Source organism: Balaenoptera acutorostrata, chromosome 7 (genome assembly GCF_949987535.1).
Source record: "Balaenoptera acutorostrata chromosome 7, mBalAcu1.1, whole genome shotgun sequence".
NCBI classification, from domain to species: domain Eukaryota; kingdom Metazoa; phylum Chordata; class Mammalia; order Artiodactyla; family Balaenopteridae; genus Balaenoptera; species Balaenoptera acutorostrata.
In genome coordinates, this window is record NC_080070.1 from 24,340,777 (window position 1) to 24,358,506 (window position 17,730).

Below are 17,730 nucleotides of genomic sequence, written 5' to 3' on the forward strand. Positions count from 1 at the left end.
CAACAACCTCCTGCACTTGACCAGTCCCACTACAGCTGGGACCAGGTGGAGGGTACCAGCACCTCCCACCCAGACCCCGCCCGGCCCCGCCCGGCCCCGCCCCACTCCGTGGTCCTCAGCGCACCTTGCCCCGCCTCGCTGCAGTCCACCGTGAAGTAGGTGGGCTCATTAGCCTTGAGGCCTGTCTTCTCCACGCCAGGGCCATACACCTTCACCCGCTCGGGGTGACTGCCCTCTCCCACATTTACCTAGGGGAAGAGTCGATGGTCAGCATGGTGCCCCTCCCTCAAGGTCTATCCCCTTCCCCAGCACTTCCAAGCCCAGCCTTAGCAGGACCAGTCTTAGCATCTTCGCAGGGGCCTTGAGGTGGGGAGCGATGACAGGGCCCAGGGACAGCCAACATCTCCTGTGTGAGGCTCTGCCCTCCCTCTGGGGACCCTGGCAGTGGGCACGGGGCAGGGAGCAAAGGACATACCCGGAAGGGGCTCTTGGGGACGTTGACGCCTCCCCAGGAGATGATGATGGTGTGCTTAATGGGCTTGGTGGGCACGTAGGAGCAGCGGAAGGTACCATCGCCGTTCGGGATGACCTTGATGTCAATGGGGCAGCCCTCTGCGTCCTGTGGGCATCAACCAAAGCAAGGTTCTTGGAGTGCCCCGGCCTCCTAGAGCACCAGCGCCCTCTGCTGGCCGTGGGCCATCCTCCTTACCCACCGCCAACCCACTCACAGGCCCCGCCCAGCCACAGACCTCAGACCAGGAGAGTCTAGTGCCACGAGCTCTGGTGGCCAGGGCGCACCCTGGGAACAGGGAGGCCAGGCTCTAGGCCATCTATGTGGCCTGGTCTCACAGCCTAGGTCTCTGAAATGTGTTGTCAGGGGAAAGGCTCAGCTAAATCAAAGTTCCTAAAATTGAATAAATAACCTTTTAAAGAAGAATCATCCTCTTGGACCCAAGAACATATTCATTAACCTCTAGGCGTCAGTGGACACCATCGTGAGAAACTCAGCTGGGAAACCAATGTCTTACTCAGTCAAATCATCTTTCAATTGCAAATTATTAGTACAAAAATATACATTTGGTAAAATATGTTTTTAAGATTATCATCAATAAGAAAACACAAAACTTTAAATTTTCCATAGTTCTAATGGATCCATGAGAATCAGTCCTGTGATGCCTGGAGGCCCCTTTCTCTAACTTGCCCCACCCTCCCAGGGTCCCTGCTACAGCGGCGAGGGGCACAGAGATGGGGCAACACCCCACCTGGGCATAGAGCTTCAGGTCTCCCTTGCCAGCAGCACGGGCATCAATGGTGAACTCTGCTGGCTTGTCCACGATGCAGCCAGTGGGCTCCAGGCCGGGCCCAAAGGCCTTCACCTGCGCAGGGGCAAGAGCGGAGGGCTGGGTTGGGGACTGGAGGAGGGCCAGTTCACCTTGCCCCAGGCCCGCGGGAGCTGGGACCCCCACCTTGTCCGGGAAGCAGTCGGGTGGAGCTGGCTGGATGTGGGCAATGAAGGGCGAGTCTCGAATGTCCTCATCGTCGCAGATGACGTGCACGGCGTACTCCCCTGGTTCTGTGGGCCAGTACCGCACGTCGCAGGAGCCATCGCCCTTGTCATCACACTCGATCTTGGCCTGTGAAGGCCCCTCAATGGAGAAGCCTAGGTGAAAGATGGGAAGGGTCAGAGGGCACAAGAAGCAACTTGGACACTCAGGCAGGTCCCCGGGGCATCACTCTCCCAGCGTCACCACCCCGATCACCCCACGTCCCATCTCCCAGTCTCATCTCAACACTCGCTAGCACTCCCACCTCCTGACCCCAGTCACTCCCCAGTGTCCTTCCATCACACCACTCCCCCGCATTCCCACCTATCACCACCCCAGCCACTTACCCAGCGTCCCCACCTCCGTGCCAATGGCCTCCACCACAAAGTCAGCTGACTTGCCCACCTGGCCAGTTTCCAAGCCGGGACCCCAGGCCCGCACCTTCTGCACTCCTGCCTCTGGGCTCACCTGCACCTCAAAGGGGCTGGGCAAAGAGGGAGCTGGTGTCCACGCTGGGAGCTGCCCCCACCAGAGGTACTCCTCCCCCTCCCTTCCCTCAGAGTCCCAGGCAGCCCACCTCCCTCTCCCACCCTTTGAGGGCCCAGACCTGGAGGCCCGGGGGCCGCATGGTGCTTACCTGCGGGGAATGGCATAGCCGCCCCACGTGGTGGTCACCGCGTACTTGCCAGGCACCACGGGGTAGTACTCGCACTCGAACACACCGTCCCCAGCCTCCCGCACCTTCACCGGCTCCTCTGTGCCTTCTGAGGAGGTGTGGGAAGTGGGGGGGGTCAATGCTCTGCGAGTCCCAGCTGCTCAGTCCCCTCAAGGACCCTTGGGACCCAGGCCCAGCCTGAGGATAGTGCTGCTAGCAGGCACTGTGTAGTAGGCACTGTGTAACAGCCCAGGGCAGCACACCGAGAGAGCAGCATTCCCAGCTTGCACGCTGGGAGACAGAGACAGAGGTCAGACAATGTGCCTAAGGTCCCAGGGAGCCTCTGGTCAGTGTCTCTTTGGAGCCCCCCAGGGGGGCATGGTGCTGACCGTCACTGCCCTCAGGGGCTCAGAACCACTGGCTGTATTTCCTCCCTGTGCCCCAACTCCCACCACGGCCCTGGGCCCTGGCACTCACTTGGTCCCTTGACTGTGACCTTGAGCTCCCCGCTGCCAGCACCCTTGGTGAACACCTTGAAGTCAGCCACCTCTTTGACACGCACGCCCTTGGGCTGCAGGCCCCGCCCAGAGGCCCGGCAGGCGTTGGGGTTACAGGCTGGGAGGGAGAAGAGAGGCGATGCTGGGGGCGCCGAGAGGCCCTAGACAGAGCCTCAGCCCTCACCTCTCATCCCCCACCTCGCTGTGCACAGTCCCCCTGACTCCCCCCAGGCACAGGCCATGGCCTCATGCAACCCTCCCCCGTGCTCCTTGGTGCCCCCGACACAACTAGGGCTGCCGAGAGCCATGCTGGGCAGGGAGCTGGCCACGGTGCCCCCAGCCCCCCTCATCAGGCTGCTCACAAGAAACCCTTCCCACCGGGCTCCTCGGAGTCAGTGTCGCTTGGGACAAAGGCAGGGCAGAGCCTGAGCAGAGACTGGAGCAAAGAGAGACAGGAAAGGGCCTTTCACCTACCCCAAGCCACCCACCTAGAGCCATCTGAGCCTTCCCAGAGCCAACACAGCAGCTTTAGGAACTAAGTCATGCCACAAAACACTCAGCAACACCATGGAACAAGAGATACGCATATAACCGGAAGCCTGCCACAGATCACAGGCGATGCACGGAAGTCAGCCTGCCACAGGACACTGCTAGTGGCAATGAACCCAGACTTTGCCACCGAACACAGGCCAAAGAACGGTGATCTCAGCCTGCCACAGAACCCATAAAATGGCATGGAACCCACGGGCTGCCACCAAACAGGCAACGACATATAACCCAGGCCTGCCACAGAACACAGACAATGGCAGAGAATCCGGGTACAGCCACAGAACAGGCAACAGCACGGAACCCAGAGCCTGCCATGGAACACAGGCAATGGCACGGAACGGAGGTCTTATATCACGGAAATCATCAGGCAAGTGGCAAAGAAACTAGATCTGCCACAGAACATAGGCAAAGGCGCGGAACTCGGGGCCTGTCACAGAATGCCACGGAAGGGGGGGGCGATTCCACACTGCTTGGGCCATGCCACACAGCACAGGTGAGGCCAGTCAGCTATGGCCATGCCCGGCCCCGCCTCCACTGGAGTGTACTAACGTGGCGCCACTCTCTTGGCCTGGTGGACGATGGGCACGGAGGGGGCGAGCGGCGGCAGGGCCTCTGAATGGCAGAGAGAGGACCAAGTGGGGGGGTCACTGCTTGAGGGCCTGGCGTACAGGTGCTCACGTAAATGCCCCCCACCCACGTGGCCCTGTCGCTTCCCCCTCACCCCTTCCACAGCGGACCCTGTCTGGTATCCTTCGCTGTGGCCTCCTGAGCCTCCTGGGGGCAGGGGATGGACAGACGAGCTCTCGAGAGCCCCACCCCTTGGCTCGCTCTTCTGCCCATTTTAAGCCTTCAGATGGCTCCCCACCCGCCCCTGGATGTAGTGCATCATTTCCCGTAAATCCTCAGACTCGGAATTCGGAATTCGGTGGCAACGCTCTCTGTGTCCTGGCGTCAGGGAGGGGGATCATGTGGATGGGTGGAGGGCCTTTACCTTCTGCCACGTGGACAGGGAAAGGGCTGCGGGTGATGGGGGCACCGGCGAAGGCCACGTGCACCGTGTGGGGCCCCTCCATCACAGGCCTGTATGTGCAGCGGAACGTGCTGTCGCCCTTGTCCTCCAGGGCCACCTCCACTGTGTCCCGCCGGCCCTGCGGGTCCACGATCACCACGGCAACATCACCAGTGCCGGCCCCTGTCGTGACAACAGCCATCAGCCCTCATTCTGCTTGGGGCTCCCTCACCCTGAGACCACTGCCCTCTGGCTGGGACTCTGACCCAGGCCCCTGCATACGCCCCACGCCCAGTCAGGGGGTGTCAGGTGTAAGGGGGCCGTCCTCACCCGCGGTGTAGATGTCAAAGTAGGTGGGTTTGTTGGCCACGTTGCCCACGGGCTCCAGGCCAGGACCACGGGCTGATACCTTGTTAGCATCCCCCAGGGCCATGCCCACGTTCACCTCAAAGGGGCTGCGTTCGATGTTCTGGCCAGCAAAGAGCACGGTCACCTGGGGGTCAGAGGCCAAAGGTAAGCTTTTAGAGGAGAGCAGCTCTGAGAGGGGGTGGAGGAGCAGAGCAGAGCCAAGGAGGGTGGGAGGCGGGTGGCCGGTGCACGGGGGTGGGGTGGGGTGCGAGCCGAGACAGGGGTCCATTCAGCCAGAGCCAAGGACGTGAATGGAATGGGGAAGACGGGGGGCCTATAGGGAGATACCTTGTGCAAGCCGGCGACCTTGGGCACGTAGGAGACAGCGTAGGTGCGGTCCTTGTCGTTGTTGGGAACCACCTTTGCCTATTGGGAAGGGAAAAGATTGGCAGTCAGAGCCCCTCCGGAGCCCACAGCTCCTGCAGCCCCCATGGTGAGGCGTCCCCCATCTCCAGCATAGAGGGTAGCTCTGGCAGCCATCTCCAGGCCATTCCGGTTGTTGGCCTGTGGTCTCTGTCCAATCCCCAGTGGCCTCTCCATACCTCCTCGGTGTGGCCCTCGGGGTCCTCAATGTAGACCAGCACCTCGCCCACGCCAGCATCCACTGTCTGCACGGTGAAGTGCGCGGGCTGCAGCACGGTGTTGCCCTGGGGCTCGATGCCTGAGGGGCAGAAGGCAGAGCCAGAGAGTTTAGGGAGATCCATCCTAGCCTGTGCCCAGCTGCCCGGGGAGGGCTGTTAGGGCTCAATACATACCAGGTCCGTAGGCAATGGCCTTCTTGGGGTTCAGCTGCTTGGAGCGAACAGGGGCACCAGGTTTGAGTTTGGCCTTGGGGAACTGGGACAGGTAGGTCATGACAGAATGCTCATCCACGTTGGGGTCCACAATCTCCTCGGGAGCAATCACCTGCCATGAGGAGGAAGGGAGTTAGAGGATGCCCTCCTTAGCCAGGAACCCCGGTTCTCACCCACATCCTGACCAGGTATCCTTATAGACCCAACTCCACCCTTGGCCCTCCGGCCCCTTTACTCTCCCACCGCCCCGCCCGCCAGTGTACCTGGGGCACCCCGAGCCAGTCGTCCGCCTGCTGCATGGCCTCCCGGGCGTTCTCCACAGGCTGGTTGGGGTCCCAGGCCTCCCAGTCAGGGCAGAGGCCTGGAGAGATGGCGGAGGGAGTCGATGATTAGGGGAAGCAGTCAGCCAGCATGCAGAGCATTTGCCCATCCAATACCCTCACAGGCTGTGGGTTCACACTCCCTCCCATGCAGCCCTAGGCCCCTGACCAGCCAGGTTCCTGCTGACCCCCGGTGTTATGGCCCATCAGCGGGGATGCCCATCGCTGTTTAGAGGCACGGCAGCCCTCCCTAGCACCAACAATGAGGGCTTTCTGCCCCGGCTGACGCAGCCTGGCACCAGCCCTGCCAGCCGGCCTCCTGCCTACCAGGCCCCAGCACTGACCCTGAACACCAAACCCCTGTGAGGGCACCCCTCGCAGACCTCTCCTGCCTCATCCCAGCTGCCTCCGGGTGGGCAGTCCCTGTCCCACATATGCTTCTGACCCATCGCCTCGAAGGTCTCCTCACAGCTGCCCTGAAGCCCTAGGTCTCCAAGCACTTCCCACAACAGCCTCAGAGAATAAGACTCTCTCTCCTTCCTGACTTCCCCCTTGGGGAAATGGAGGCACTGAAGGGCCTGTTTGGAGAGGATGAGTTCTTCTCTCTGGCCACCCAGAACCCAGCCCTTCTAATGGGAGGAATGCTGAGGCGGCCGCAGGTCACTCCTGGGAAGGGGTGCAGGGGTTAGGGTGTGCTTGGTCCAAGCCAGAGCCGGAGAAGGAGGGCGCTGCTCACTGGCGGGGAGAGGGCCGGCTCAAAGGCTGGAATCCATGACTGGCCAGAACAGCTGAGCTCATTGCTGGCAGCCGCACCAGCCGTGGGCAATGGCTCAGCAGCTGGGAATGCTTCCCAAGTGGCCAGTGCCCCCGCCTCCCACCCCCTGCTCCCTGGCTGACCCCAGGCTGGGGGAGGATTCACCCAAGGGGACATGGCTCCCCAAAGGCAGAGCTGACCGAAAGGGGTGGAGAAGACCTATCTTCTCAGGAGATGAGAGTCAGAAAGGGAGCCGTACGTTGGGTACGGCTCTCACCTGTGATGCCTCAGTCTTCTCATGGGCCCTCAGCTGCCCCCACCTGAGCAGGCCAGGGCTTACATCGAGAGAGGGCAGGGCTGGGTCACCTGCCACTGGGCAGTGTCACACTAGCCTCAGCCCACATCATCCTGGGCTTCAACCCCTTCTCAAAGCTGTCCCAGGGGCTCACAAAGAACAGCGTTCTCTGGGTCTAAGTCCTGGCCTTCTTTGGAAAGCCAAAGTCCCACCACATTTGCTTTCTGCTGACTGAGCAGAAATGACACCCATGTGGCAAAGTAGGAAAAAGGGAGTTGAGGCCCTGGGCTCTGGTTCAGTTCTGCCACAGATAAGTTGTGTGATCTCGGACAAGTCACTGGCCTTCTCTGAACTCCAGTGTCCTTGCCTGTAAAACCTTTTCCTGCCACTGCAGGATCTGGCAACTCATCAGGAAGGGTCTAACTCCAGCAGGGGGTCCTGATCCCCCAACCCTGAGACATGCGTTCTGACAAACACAAGCCTCCGCATCACCAGCTCGTCCCAGCTCCCCTTCCGGGCTCAAGGGTCCATGGTGTGCTGCCGGCCCACTTACCAGGGGCACAGTTGTCCACCAGGGCGCCCAGAGCTTTGCCATCCTGCCAGTCACGGTTGAAGTTGGTGATGGGCAGCTGGGGCACCTTGTTCTGGATCCAGCCGAGTAGACGCTGCTTGGGTGTCTGCTTTCGGGCATCTTCATCGTCCTCATCCTCCCACATGGGCATGGAGATGGAGTAGTGCAGGATCAGTGTCCAGATCAGGCCCAGGATCAGCTTCAGGTTCCCATCTACGATAGCCTTGCTGTCTGCAGAGGGGAGAGGCAATCTGGGCTCAGGAGGGCGCCACTTCTAGCACAGTGCCCTCCCCTCCCCCACCCAGCTCCTGAGGCTGCTGCTTGAGCGCTGGGTCAGGCCTCCTTCTTCTGAAACCTACTCCTTCTCTGACTACCAAATTCTCCATCCTGTGAGGCCCGGCCCTTGATGGAGCCCTCCTCTCCCTTCAGAATGAGGCTGCCTCCCAGTGTGTTCCTTCAGCGTAGTTTCACCTCTTTCACGGCACTTGTGCGAGCCTCCTAGCAGGCTACAGGCATCCATGCAGTTATGCAAGATTGTAAGCCTCTCAGGGGCAGACACTGTTTTGTTTCGTTTCCTTTCTTTTTTTTTTTTAAACAGTTTTAATGAGGTATGCTTGATGTACAATAAACTACGTATTAGAAAGTACAACTGGATAAGTTTTGACAACATGTATATACCCACAAAGCCATCACCACAAATCAAGATAATAAACATATCCACCCCTCCTCAAAGTTTCCTTTCCTTTGTGATCCATCACTCCTGCCCCTCCTGGTCTATCCTTCCCAGGCAACAACTGATCTGCTCTTGGTCGCTATAGATTAGTCTGCATTTTCTAGAGTTTTCTATGAATAGAATCATACAGTATATACTTCTTTTGTCTGCCTTCTTTCCTTCTAGATACTGTATTTTATGTCTGCTCAGAGCCTAGAACTTAGTAGAATCTCAATAAATACTGGTTGAATGAATGAATATTTTAAAAACTGAAGTTGGAGAGGAGTGGGACCAACCTGGTTCCAGCCAAATCTACTCTGAACGCTGTAAAAGGTTTTTGGAACAAAGTTCTTGGAGGAGGGGGTGGGTACAGTGCACATTCTGTTAAGGCTTGAAAATCATGTTTTCAAATGATAGGGACCAGTAAGATTTCACAAGAGCCAGGGGGGAGTGTTACCCATGTGGATTCAAGTCTCAGGAGCTGAGGCTCTCGACCCATCCCCTCCTTTGAGGAATACTATGGACCAGAACTGGTACCCCGAGATTTTGGGGGCCTAGTTCCCTTTTAACAGCCAGAGAGAAATATCCAGGAGCCAGGAGTGGCCTGGAGTATAGATCATTGGAAACCAGCTTACTTGTAAAGGACAATGCAGGCCTGAAATCCATCAGCTTCCCTGAGCACTGCTTTTAGGAGGTTGGGAGGGGGTGGAAGACTCAGCCTTGTTTACTGGTGTTGCCCAAGAGATGGGAAAGGGTGGAGCTGGAGGTGCCCCCTTACGTATCTTTTCCTGCCCCCCACCAGATCTTGGGGGATGGCCTTTGGAGGGTAAGGCCTGGGGAACCCCAGTATCGCCCCCTCAACCTGATCCCAGGAGGGGAATCTCAGTCTCTCTGTCTCTCTGGCCTCAGGCTCTGGTCCCCTTGGCTCCGCCACCCTTTCACTGATTCATCCTTCCTTCCCCAGCAGCTCCCCAGGCCCGCCCCCTCTACCCCTGGCTCCACTGCAGCACAATGGTTTGGCAGCTTGCAGATTCCATGACACACTCACTCCCAGCCTCCTGGTGCTTTGGTGCGGTCTCTCTCAAACACACACAGGCCCACAACACTTTCACACAGTCTTGACACCCAGGGCCTCACAGCCTCTCACAACCCTGACAGCCTCCAAAGCTGGTGCTCGCATGCCCAGAGTGCTACTTGCAAACTGCAGCCAGATCTCTGGGAGGGAGGCCTTGAGGCTGCTGGGGCGGGGGGTACGGGGAGCGGGGGCGTCAATCCCATCTGCCGCAGGGAGAGGTTTCTCCCCAGCAACTGGCCCTGGGCCAGACAGCAAGTGGTCCTGGTCGGCAGGAAAGGGGTGGGCCCGGAGTCCCACTCTGGGAGCAGTGACCTTCTTCTCCCTCCTCCCCCTCAGAGGCCAGGCAGAGGAGGGGAGCTCTGCTCAGGCCAGGTTCCCTCCTTCCCACCCCAATGGGGATGCCACCAAAGGGCTGGGAGGAGCCCCAGAGCCAGTCCCTGAGGCCACCCCAGGACTCGAGTGGAGGGGGAGAAGAGAGGGCCCAGCGAGGGAGGTGCTGGGACAGCTGCTGCCCCCTCCAGCCCCTCCCTCGGTGGTTGGCTCCAGGAGAAGGAATAGCAACTGGGGAACAGCTGCGGGACAGAGCTGCCTCATAGGCCTCTTTGTTCGGAGGGGCTGAGGGGCTGGTGGGGTAAGGAGGCCACACAGCTCCTTCCACCCCGGCCGAGTACCCCTACCTCCTTCAGGGGGACCGCTCAGCCCCCAGCTCCCGCCCCACTCCTAGAAAAGGATGTGGGGAGCCGTTCTGACCTCCTCCCAGGTGCCCAGATGCTCAGCTTCAGTCCTGAGACGATGCCCAGAGGCGGCCCCCGCCCCAGCCCCTTCCTACCACTTAGCGGGACAGAGGAAACTAGAGGAAGCACGATGCCCGCCTGGCGGGGAACCACCCCTTACACCTTCTCCGGATTGGGCAGCCCCTGCCGCCTGTGCCCCCTCCCATCCAGCCTCAGCCTCAGCCTCAGGCCCAGCAGCTGAATTGCTGACAGCTTATCTCATTGGGCGGTGGGAGCGAGCCACTTGGCCCAAATGGGGAACAATTCCCTGCAGGAATGGGAAAGGAGGGCTCCCTCCCGCCCCCAAACCAGCTTTTGCTTCTTCCCCCTCTGTTCTGAGCCGGCCTCTCCACACACAGTTGAGCCAAAGGGGCCGGAGCCAGGCACCACCATGGGGGAGGGGAGAGGTGTGCTCTCAGGAAGGACGAGGCCTGGAGAGGGGCCGAGCGCCCCGCAGCGGGGAGGGGAGGGGAAGGCTGAGCCATTTCCTACGAAGTCTTGGTGAGGCCCCAGGCTCTCTCTCCCCTCGAGACCCCACCTGGGACCGTCAGTCCAGTCGGTGAAATCCCAGCTGCTGGGGGCTGACAGGCCCAGGGCTGACTCCTCTCTGACCCCGGCCCCCCGCAACCCCACGTGCTCTCAAGCAGCCCTCACTCCCACTACACACACCAGGGCCCCTCCCCACGCCCTGTCCTCAGGCTTGTCCTTCTGGAAAGCTCAGAGACATCTGCTGTGTCACAGCGGCAGGGCTATTTCCAGGCCAGAGCGGGTGGGGTGGGGGGCAGTATTGGGGCAGGAGGGGGTAAGGCCTAGAGAGGGGACTGGCTGGGGCAAAGGGCCCCGGACTGAGCTCAGCTGCTAATTCCGGAGGCCTAGAGATGCCCCGAGGGAGAGTGGAGGTGGACAGACCTTCCATCATCTGAAGAAGTCTCTGGGGCAGCCTGGGGGGCACCGGACTCCCTGTGAAATTCCCCTCCTGCGGCCCTGGGGTGCACCCCGCCAAGGGGCCCTTTCCTGCAAATCCCATCGGGGCTCTTAGGAGCTCGCCACAGGGGTAAGGCTCTGCCCCAGGCCCCCGGCCTGCAGGGATGACGGCAGGGCTGTGAGGGGAGGGCCAGCTCCTACCCTCTCAGAGCCCATCCCGGGTTCCCCAGCTCCCAAGCCTGGGGTGCCTCCCTACCCCCACCCAGCGCTGACACACCTTCCAAATCTGGTTACACTCAATGACTTCCTCCCTTTTTCAGGCCTTCCCTTCCTCCCCTCAGCCCAGACCATTTGAGCTGCAGCCAATCGGGGCTTAGGGGGTGGGCGGGGGGCCGGGCGTGGACCGAGGGAGCCCCCTCCCCGGCCGGCTGAAGCTGGTGGAGGACAGGCAGGGGTTAAGGCTCTCGGAGCTCGCTCAGAGCCTTTTTAGGTTTCCGAGGCTGGGCCCTGCCGGCCCTGGCCCCTGGGCCTGAACCCAGCTGCCGAGAACATATGCCCGCGGGGGACCCGGGCCCCGCGCGCGCCCGGCCACCAGCTCTCCCCCTGCTCCCTGGGATCGGGCAGCGATTGGGACCCGCCTTCAGCCGCTCCTCCCCGGTGGAGGTGCTGGGAGGCTGGGAAGCCATTTGCTTTGTTTGGGGGGAGGTGCCCCCGGGAATCAGTAATGGGCATTGGCCCTGTCCTTTCAAGCCTGGGCTGGGGGTGCGGGTGGCAGGAAAGGGGACGAAGGGGAGAGGCGGGTTGGTGAGAGTGTGCGAGGGAGGCTGAAGCTGGAGGGCTCAGAAACTGTCGGGTCTGGACTCCCCCGGGGCCCCCTCGGGATGCCAGCCGACCAGAGAGGGGTGCGAAGGCAGGACCCGAGGGGGCCTGCGTCGGCGGGCGGGAGAGCGGGGACAGGGTCCTCTCCCGGCGCCGGGGCTCTCTCTGCCCTCTCTCGGCTCCCCGCGCGCCCACCCAGCACCTGAGTCCTCTGTCCCCGTGGGCCAGCCCTTCCTCGGGGCACTTCCCCCTCCCCGCCCGCACTGACCGATGGACACGAGCTTGATGTGCTCGCGCTCGAGGAACTCGAGGGCCACGGACACGTTCTCCAGCTTCATCTGGCGGAAGTTGGGGCGCGGGTGGAACTTGCGGTACATGCGTTTCTGGCTGAGCACCTCGAGCAGCGCGATGAGGCGCAGCCCGTCGCTGAGGTCGCGCTGCAGGTCGGTCAGGCGCTTGCCCACGCACTTGAGGTGCTCGTTGCACCAGCGCGTGAAAGTGTTCTGCTGGATCTTCTTCCACGGCGCGTCCTCCGCCAGGTCCTTCTCCGTGGACGGCATGTCGTCCGCCTCGTCGCCCAGGCCGAGGCCGGGGGCCTCGGAGTAGCCGCTGTTGTTCATCATGCTGGCGCGGGCTGGGGCGGGGGCTGCGCTGCCGGCTGGGCTCCGGCTCGGGGCTGGCTGGGCTCGGGCTCGAGGCGCTGTCGGGGCGCGATCGCGGGACTCGCGGCTCTGCGCTGCGCGGCTCTCAACTTCTCTCGCGCCCCTGGCTGGCGGGACTCGGCGGGCCTCCTCGGCTCCTCGGCCGCGCTCTCTCTCTCTCTCCCTCCGGGGGCGGAGCGGTGCCCTGGAAGTGCGGGCCGGGCTGGGGCGGGGGGTTTAAGAAGCCCCCGGGCCGCGTTCCCCCCGCCGCGCCTGCGGCCCCCGGCTCCACGTCAGAGCGCCGGCCTCCCAGGAATGCCGCCCGGCCCGCGGGTGGGGGCCGAGCCGAGCCCGCCGGCCCCGCCTCCCTCCCTCCCCTCCCCCACGCGGCCCGCAGGCGGGAGGGGGGCCCTCGCCCCCGGCCCGGGTCTGCTGCCCCGGGGAGGCCAGGGCCCCGGAGCCGCCGCGGTGGAGAGATGACTAGCGGAGCTGGAAAATGGGGGGAGTGAGGTCTCCCAACACCCCACAACTAAGCTTCGTCGGTCAGAGATGAAATATACCCCCGCCCCGCAGGACTAAAGAGACACAAGGGGAAACTGAGGCCAGTGGTTAGGGCAGAACACACTGATCTGGTGTTGACAGAATCTTCTGGGTTGTTTGGTGGCAGGGCTGTTCACAGGGCCTGGGAGTCCTGGCTCCTAGCCCAGGGTATTGTCCACCTGCGGACAGGGAAGGGAAGGGTGTGTGCTTGTGCGCAGATGGACTGAGAGGAAGTAACAACACTGCCCACGCCAATTAGGGAGAAGGCTTGGGGTGAGGGTGCCCCACTTTACAGGTAGAAAAGTCTCATTTGAAGCCCAAACCCAGCGTCCCAGGGGAAGGACTGCGTCTACCCCTGACTCAGTGTCCCTGTCACCAGCCCTTTGTCCTCATCCTCTCAGAATGAAGCTGAGCTCAGGAAAAGAGCAACCAGTGAGTCACACTGTGCTCCCCCCCCCCACCAAAGTCTGACTCAACCAAGGTGATGAGAGGGGAGGGAGAGCCTCTGCCCTGTAGTACCAGGGAGCCCCCTGGGCGATGTGCCCATTTGGGTCACAGGGCAGATCCTTCCAGTCAAAGACAGGTTAACCAGACAGAGGCAGAGAGAGCCCTGCCCAGAGTAGTCAAGGGGAAACGTGACGGGGGCTGGTGGGCAGGGAGAGCCCCAAGGAGCCAGCCAGGATGCCTGGGCAAGGCTGGGCTCAGGGTAAGCCAAGGGCAGCTGACAGCAGGGAAACTGAGGCACTCAAACAGAGGAGCTGGCCTGGGATGAGGTGAAAGAGCTGTAGAACATACTTTATATTAAAAGAATATATATTCTGCAATTCTGTAGGATACATGGATTCCACACCTCCTGGCACCCCCTTTAGGCCAAACTTCCTCAGCTTTCCCATCCTTCTGGACCCATAAGTTTGGGCCCCAACTCAAGCTGTGTGATGACTGAAATTTGGCAAGTTTCTGGTGAATCATTTGACCTTATTCCTCTTCCCCCACCAGGCCCAGTGAAAAGGACAGGGAGAGTGGGCATCTTTGGGGGCAGAATGAGGGCAGTCCTTGTTATAGAGATTGGGAAGAAGTTCAGGAGCTTTGTGGGGGGCAGTGCTTATGGTGAAAGGGGTCCATGAATGATTTCTTTCCCTTCTCATTAGTGAGGGAGAGGGAGGAGTAGAGAAGGGACCAGAAACAGAAAAGGGACCTGCTGTGCATGACTTAGGAGGGGGGAGCTCTGGGGGCCCTGATAGTGACAGGCGAGATATAAATAGCTTGGGCCCTGCGGCTCATGTTCTGTCGGCTGCCTGTGATGAGGTGCTTAGGAATTCCACCCTCCTGTTGGCACCCCCTTCCCTATCTCCAGAACTCTCATTCCCCCATGCCACCTTTATACCATGGCCAAAACCAACCATCAGGCATCAGTGCTGTCTGTCTACTTGAGAGGCTGAGCTCTCCTGTGGAGAGACGTCCACCTCCTGGGGACACATGACATGTAGCTGGGTTTCATAAGGGAAGTGTGTGTGTGTGTGTGTGTGCGTGTGCGTGTGTGTGTGTGTGTGTATAAAAAGGCAGACTTCTGACACCCAACCTGAGGTGCCAGCTCAGGGTTCAGTGATGAACAAACTGAGGTATAGATCCAAGAAAGGATGGATTCCTCTCCCTGAGCCTCTGGGGAGAAGAGAAAGGGGTAAAGCCGGTTTGCCTGGAGCTGACAGCCCTTCACAAACCCTAATGGCTCACAGTCCTGTTTTGTGGGCGTTAACTGAGGTCCCCCAGTAACTTGAGGGCCTCGCTTAAGGTGGGGGGAGTTCAGAGGGAAGCCAGCGAGTGGACAAACAACTCCCTTCTCCCCCTTCTCATTCCCTCTCTCCGAGAGGTGTGTGTGTGTTTGGCCCCAGGGGAGTGAGTGGATGGTCGGCAGAGGGTGCCCAGTGCCAAGGATGGTTCCTGGTACCCTTCTCACCCTGCCTGTCCCAGAAACCAGAGCCCGTTACTCTCCAGGATAAATCAGGGCCTGACTCAGGCCCCAGCCAGCCAGTCAGTCAGCCTGCCCAGGCACAGGCTGGTGACTCAGCCCTCAATATAGCCCATGAGCCTAGGCCCCAGGCCTCGCCATGAGAGCTGGAACAGACCGTGCACAATGCTGGTCCAGGGACCTGCCAAGTGAGGGCCCCTCCCTGAGGAGGGCTGATGTGCTCCTCTCAGAGCCCGGCAGGGGCTCAGAGAGGGGCTTACAGGGGGTTTCATCAGCTGAGTTTTTGCAGCACTGCTGGCGGTGGCCACAGGCTGTATATAGCCCCCTGACTCACCACCCGCTGACCTGTCTCAGGAGACCAGGTTGCCTGGCCTTTCACCTGGCCCTGCCTCTCCCACCAAGGGGCACTGTTGGTCAGCCAACACTGGCCATATTTAACTTGAGCGGAGCAGAATCTGAGTGAGCGTGTCCAATGGGCCATGTTTGAAAATCCTGCTCTTCTGGAACCAGGGACATTTCCACAGCCACCTGTGATGGCACCAGGCTGGCCAGGCTCACAGCAGGCGCTTTGTTCAATCCGTGATACTGACTGTGGCCCTGGCCCAGGTGTGGCAGGGACAGTGTAGTAGGGTGGAAAGATCCATAGGCTGAATTCCAGCCTCTTCACCTCTGGTTCTGTAGCCTTGGTCAGGTAATGGAATTCTTTGGGGCCTCAGTTTTTCCATCTGCAAAATGGAGTTAATAGTACTCTCATGGGGATTTTTTTATGCGTGAAGATGAAAGGAGATAACATGTAAAGTGATTAGCATGGTGCTGGGCAGCTAATAGGTGATCAGAAAAAACCAGTTTGCTTCCTCTGCTGGTATCCTGGGGACCACATGGGTTCTGGTGAGCTAGGCCTTCCTCACAGCTGCCTCTGTCCCCTGTAGAATCCACTGCTGGCATCTCCCACTGCTCCCCTCTTCCCTTCCTTGCATCCTAACACTCCACCTGCCAGAATCAGAACCAGAGTACTTCTGATCTTTAGAGCTACCCACCATGCCCCCCAAGAGCAGCTGGTCCTTGACAGGGGTGGCAGGTGGTGTGCTCTACCACGTAGCCTGGGAAGGGAAAGCAGAGGGGTCCGTGGTGCAGGGAGAGAGCAGAAAGGAAGCAGTTATGCAGAGGGCAGGAGAGGGGGGAGATGAAGGCCACTGGAGGTGTTTTGAGTCCTTGGTTCTATCTGTACCTGGGCCTGGGTGCATGCCTGCCTGTGGCTTCTAAGAGACACCCCTGTGGACTCAAAGCTAACTCCAGGGACTGTTTCACATTCAACACAGGCAGACCTGTTAACTCTGAACAGTATATCTACAAGACCAGAAAGCACAGAGCCCAGATCAGTGAAGAGGATGGCCTTCCAAGATGAGCTGACACAGGTAAGTGACCTAAAGGGAAGAGCTCTGTATTCTAAACAAAAAGGCTGAAGAAAAGGACCACTTCCCTGTCATTGCCAGCTCTGGGTTTGGGCCTGAGAAGGACCAGATGAAGTCCTGACTGCCTACCAGACCATGACCTCCACCTTGGCTTCAAATACGAAGTTAAAGCAGTGATGCTCAGTGGTGGGTAATCTTCCAGTCCTCTCCACCACCCACGTTCTCCAGCCAACAGGTGGCCGGAGTAAAGCTGGTAAAAAGCAGGGTCTCACTACACTCAACAGCAAGGGGACAGTGGTAGCAGGTGGTTTGTGAAGGAATTTCAATTAGGTTACAACTGAGAATACACAATCTAATATAGTGAAGGGCAGTGCTTCTCAAATTTTATCGTGCGTACTAATCAACTGGGGATCTTGTTAAAATGTAGATGCTGTGTCAGTGGGCCTGAGCTGGGGCCCGAGATTCTGCCTTCCTAACAAGCTAACAATGCTCATGCTGCAGGTCTGTGGGCCACAACTTGAGCAGCAAGGAGCTAGGCCACCCTAAATGAGCCTTATCTTTAAAGAGGAGTCATTTAGAGGGAGCAAAAGGGACCCACGGCACTGCCCTCAACCTGCCTAGGTACAGCCCTGTGATAAGGGCAGGTCACGATTTCAGCCCTGGCCCCAGGTCTGCTAGGAGGACTCCCAGTCAGCCTGGTCACTCCTCTGGGCTGCACACAATTTAAAAACCTCTTAATTCTAAATGTCCTTGCTCCCCCTTGGAAAACACTGTGGAAGAAATGAATTCATTTAGTGCTCAGCAGTGCCCACCTCAGTACACACTCTATAGGTATGTGTTGCTTTGTATATTTGGGTGAATGAAACAAACTCCTTTGGTATCAGGTAGAAAGGAGGCAGAGAGAGGGTCCCAGGAAACCAGCAGTCACGGGGGCCATTCTGCCCACTATGGCTTATGAATATACTTGGGGGCTTTCATATGGAAACATTCATGATGAGAACAACCAATCACAAAAGGTTCCGCAGGAATGAAGGTCAAAAGGAACACTCATAAATTATCCTCATCATTCTGCTTATTCCCACTTAGATCCATTCTCAATCCTCTGCCCGGCTCTGAACTCCAGGAGGCTGACCCTGAAAGACAGTCACCTGGGCATCTCTGCTCTCTGGCTCCCAGCTGGGACCAGCCAATGAGACACACCAACAGGGAACTGGAGAGTGGGAAGAGAGGGTGGGGGAAGCACATAAACTTCCCACTTCCTCATGGCTCTGATAAGGGCCACACCCCCCTATGGCCACCATGTGTGTCTGGGGCCCCGTGCCAGGCCTCCAGCTCTTGCTTGCTCCCTTTTCCCCTTCCGGCCTGCGACGGTAGCCAGTTTCCCCTGCTGCTGGTGCCTGGGGACTTCACTATTCCTCGCTGGTTCTCCTAACTCTGCCTTCTGTACATAGTCTGTTCATTAACAACTCTTA

The 17,730-nt window shown here is 59.5% G+C and overlaps 1 protein-coding gene and 1 long non-coding RNA gene across 3 annotated transcripts in view; one reads left to right on the forward strand and one right to left on the reverse strand.

Moving 5' to 3' along the window:
• Nucleotides 1-12,631, reverse strand: part of FLNC (filamin C) — a 28,269-nt gene extending 15,638 nt beyond the window's left edge. Inside the window, exons 1-16 of one of the 2 annotated variants that reach the window (XM_057550271.1) lie at nucleotides 11,968-12,631; nucleotides 7,379-7,627; nucleotides 5,720-5,817; nucleotides 5,418-5,568; nucleotides 5,205-5,323; nucleotides 4,951-5,028; nucleotides 4,585-4,747; nucleotides 4,237-4,437; nucleotides 3,795-3,857; nucleotides 2,677-2,814; nucleotides 2,182-2,308; nucleotides 1,892-2,028; nucleotides 1,467-1,660; nucleotides 1,263-1,376; nucleotides 476-619; nucleotides 125-248 (exon numbers count right to left, since the gene is read on the reverse strand). In XM_057550271.1, the coding sequence (XP_057406254.1) occupies nucleotides 125-248; nucleotides 476-619; nucleotides 1,263-1,376; nucleotides 1,467-1,660; nucleotides 1,892-2,028; nucleotides 2,182-2,308; nucleotides 2,677-2,814; nucleotides 3,795-3,857; nucleotides 4,237-4,437; nucleotides 4,585-4,747; nucleotides 4,951-5,028; nucleotides 5,205-5,323; nucleotides 5,418-5,568; nucleotides 5,720-5,817; nucleotides 7,379-7,627; nucleotides 11,968-12,322 (2,455 nt within the window). In that variant the 5' untranslated portion in view covers nucleotides 12,323-12,631. The remainder of the gene's footprint in view (nucleotides 1-124; nucleotides 249-475; nucleotides 620-1,262; nucleotides 1,377-1,466; nucleotides 1,661-1,891; nucleotides 2,029-2,181; nucleotides 2,309-2,676; nucleotides 2,815-3,794; nucleotides 3,858-4,236; nucleotides 4,438-4,584; nucleotides 4,748-4,950; nucleotides 5,029-5,204; nucleotides 5,324-5,417; nucleotides 5,569-5,719; nucleotides 5,818-7,378; nucleotides 7,628-11,967) is intronic. The other variant, XM_007177190.2, reaches the window with a different exon arrangement.
• A 2,772-nt stretch (nucleotides 12,632-15,403) lies between these two features.
• LOC103001563 (uncharacterized) lies at nucleotides 15,404-17,711 on the forward strand. The gene is made up of 3 exons (XR_450552.2): nucleotides 15,404-15,537; nucleotides 16,166-16,261; nucleotides 17,345-17,711. It is a non-coding gene; the product is annotated as an uncharacterized LOC103001563 (long non-coding RNA).
• The last annotated feature ends 19 nt before the right edge of the window (nucleotides 17,712-17,730 follow it).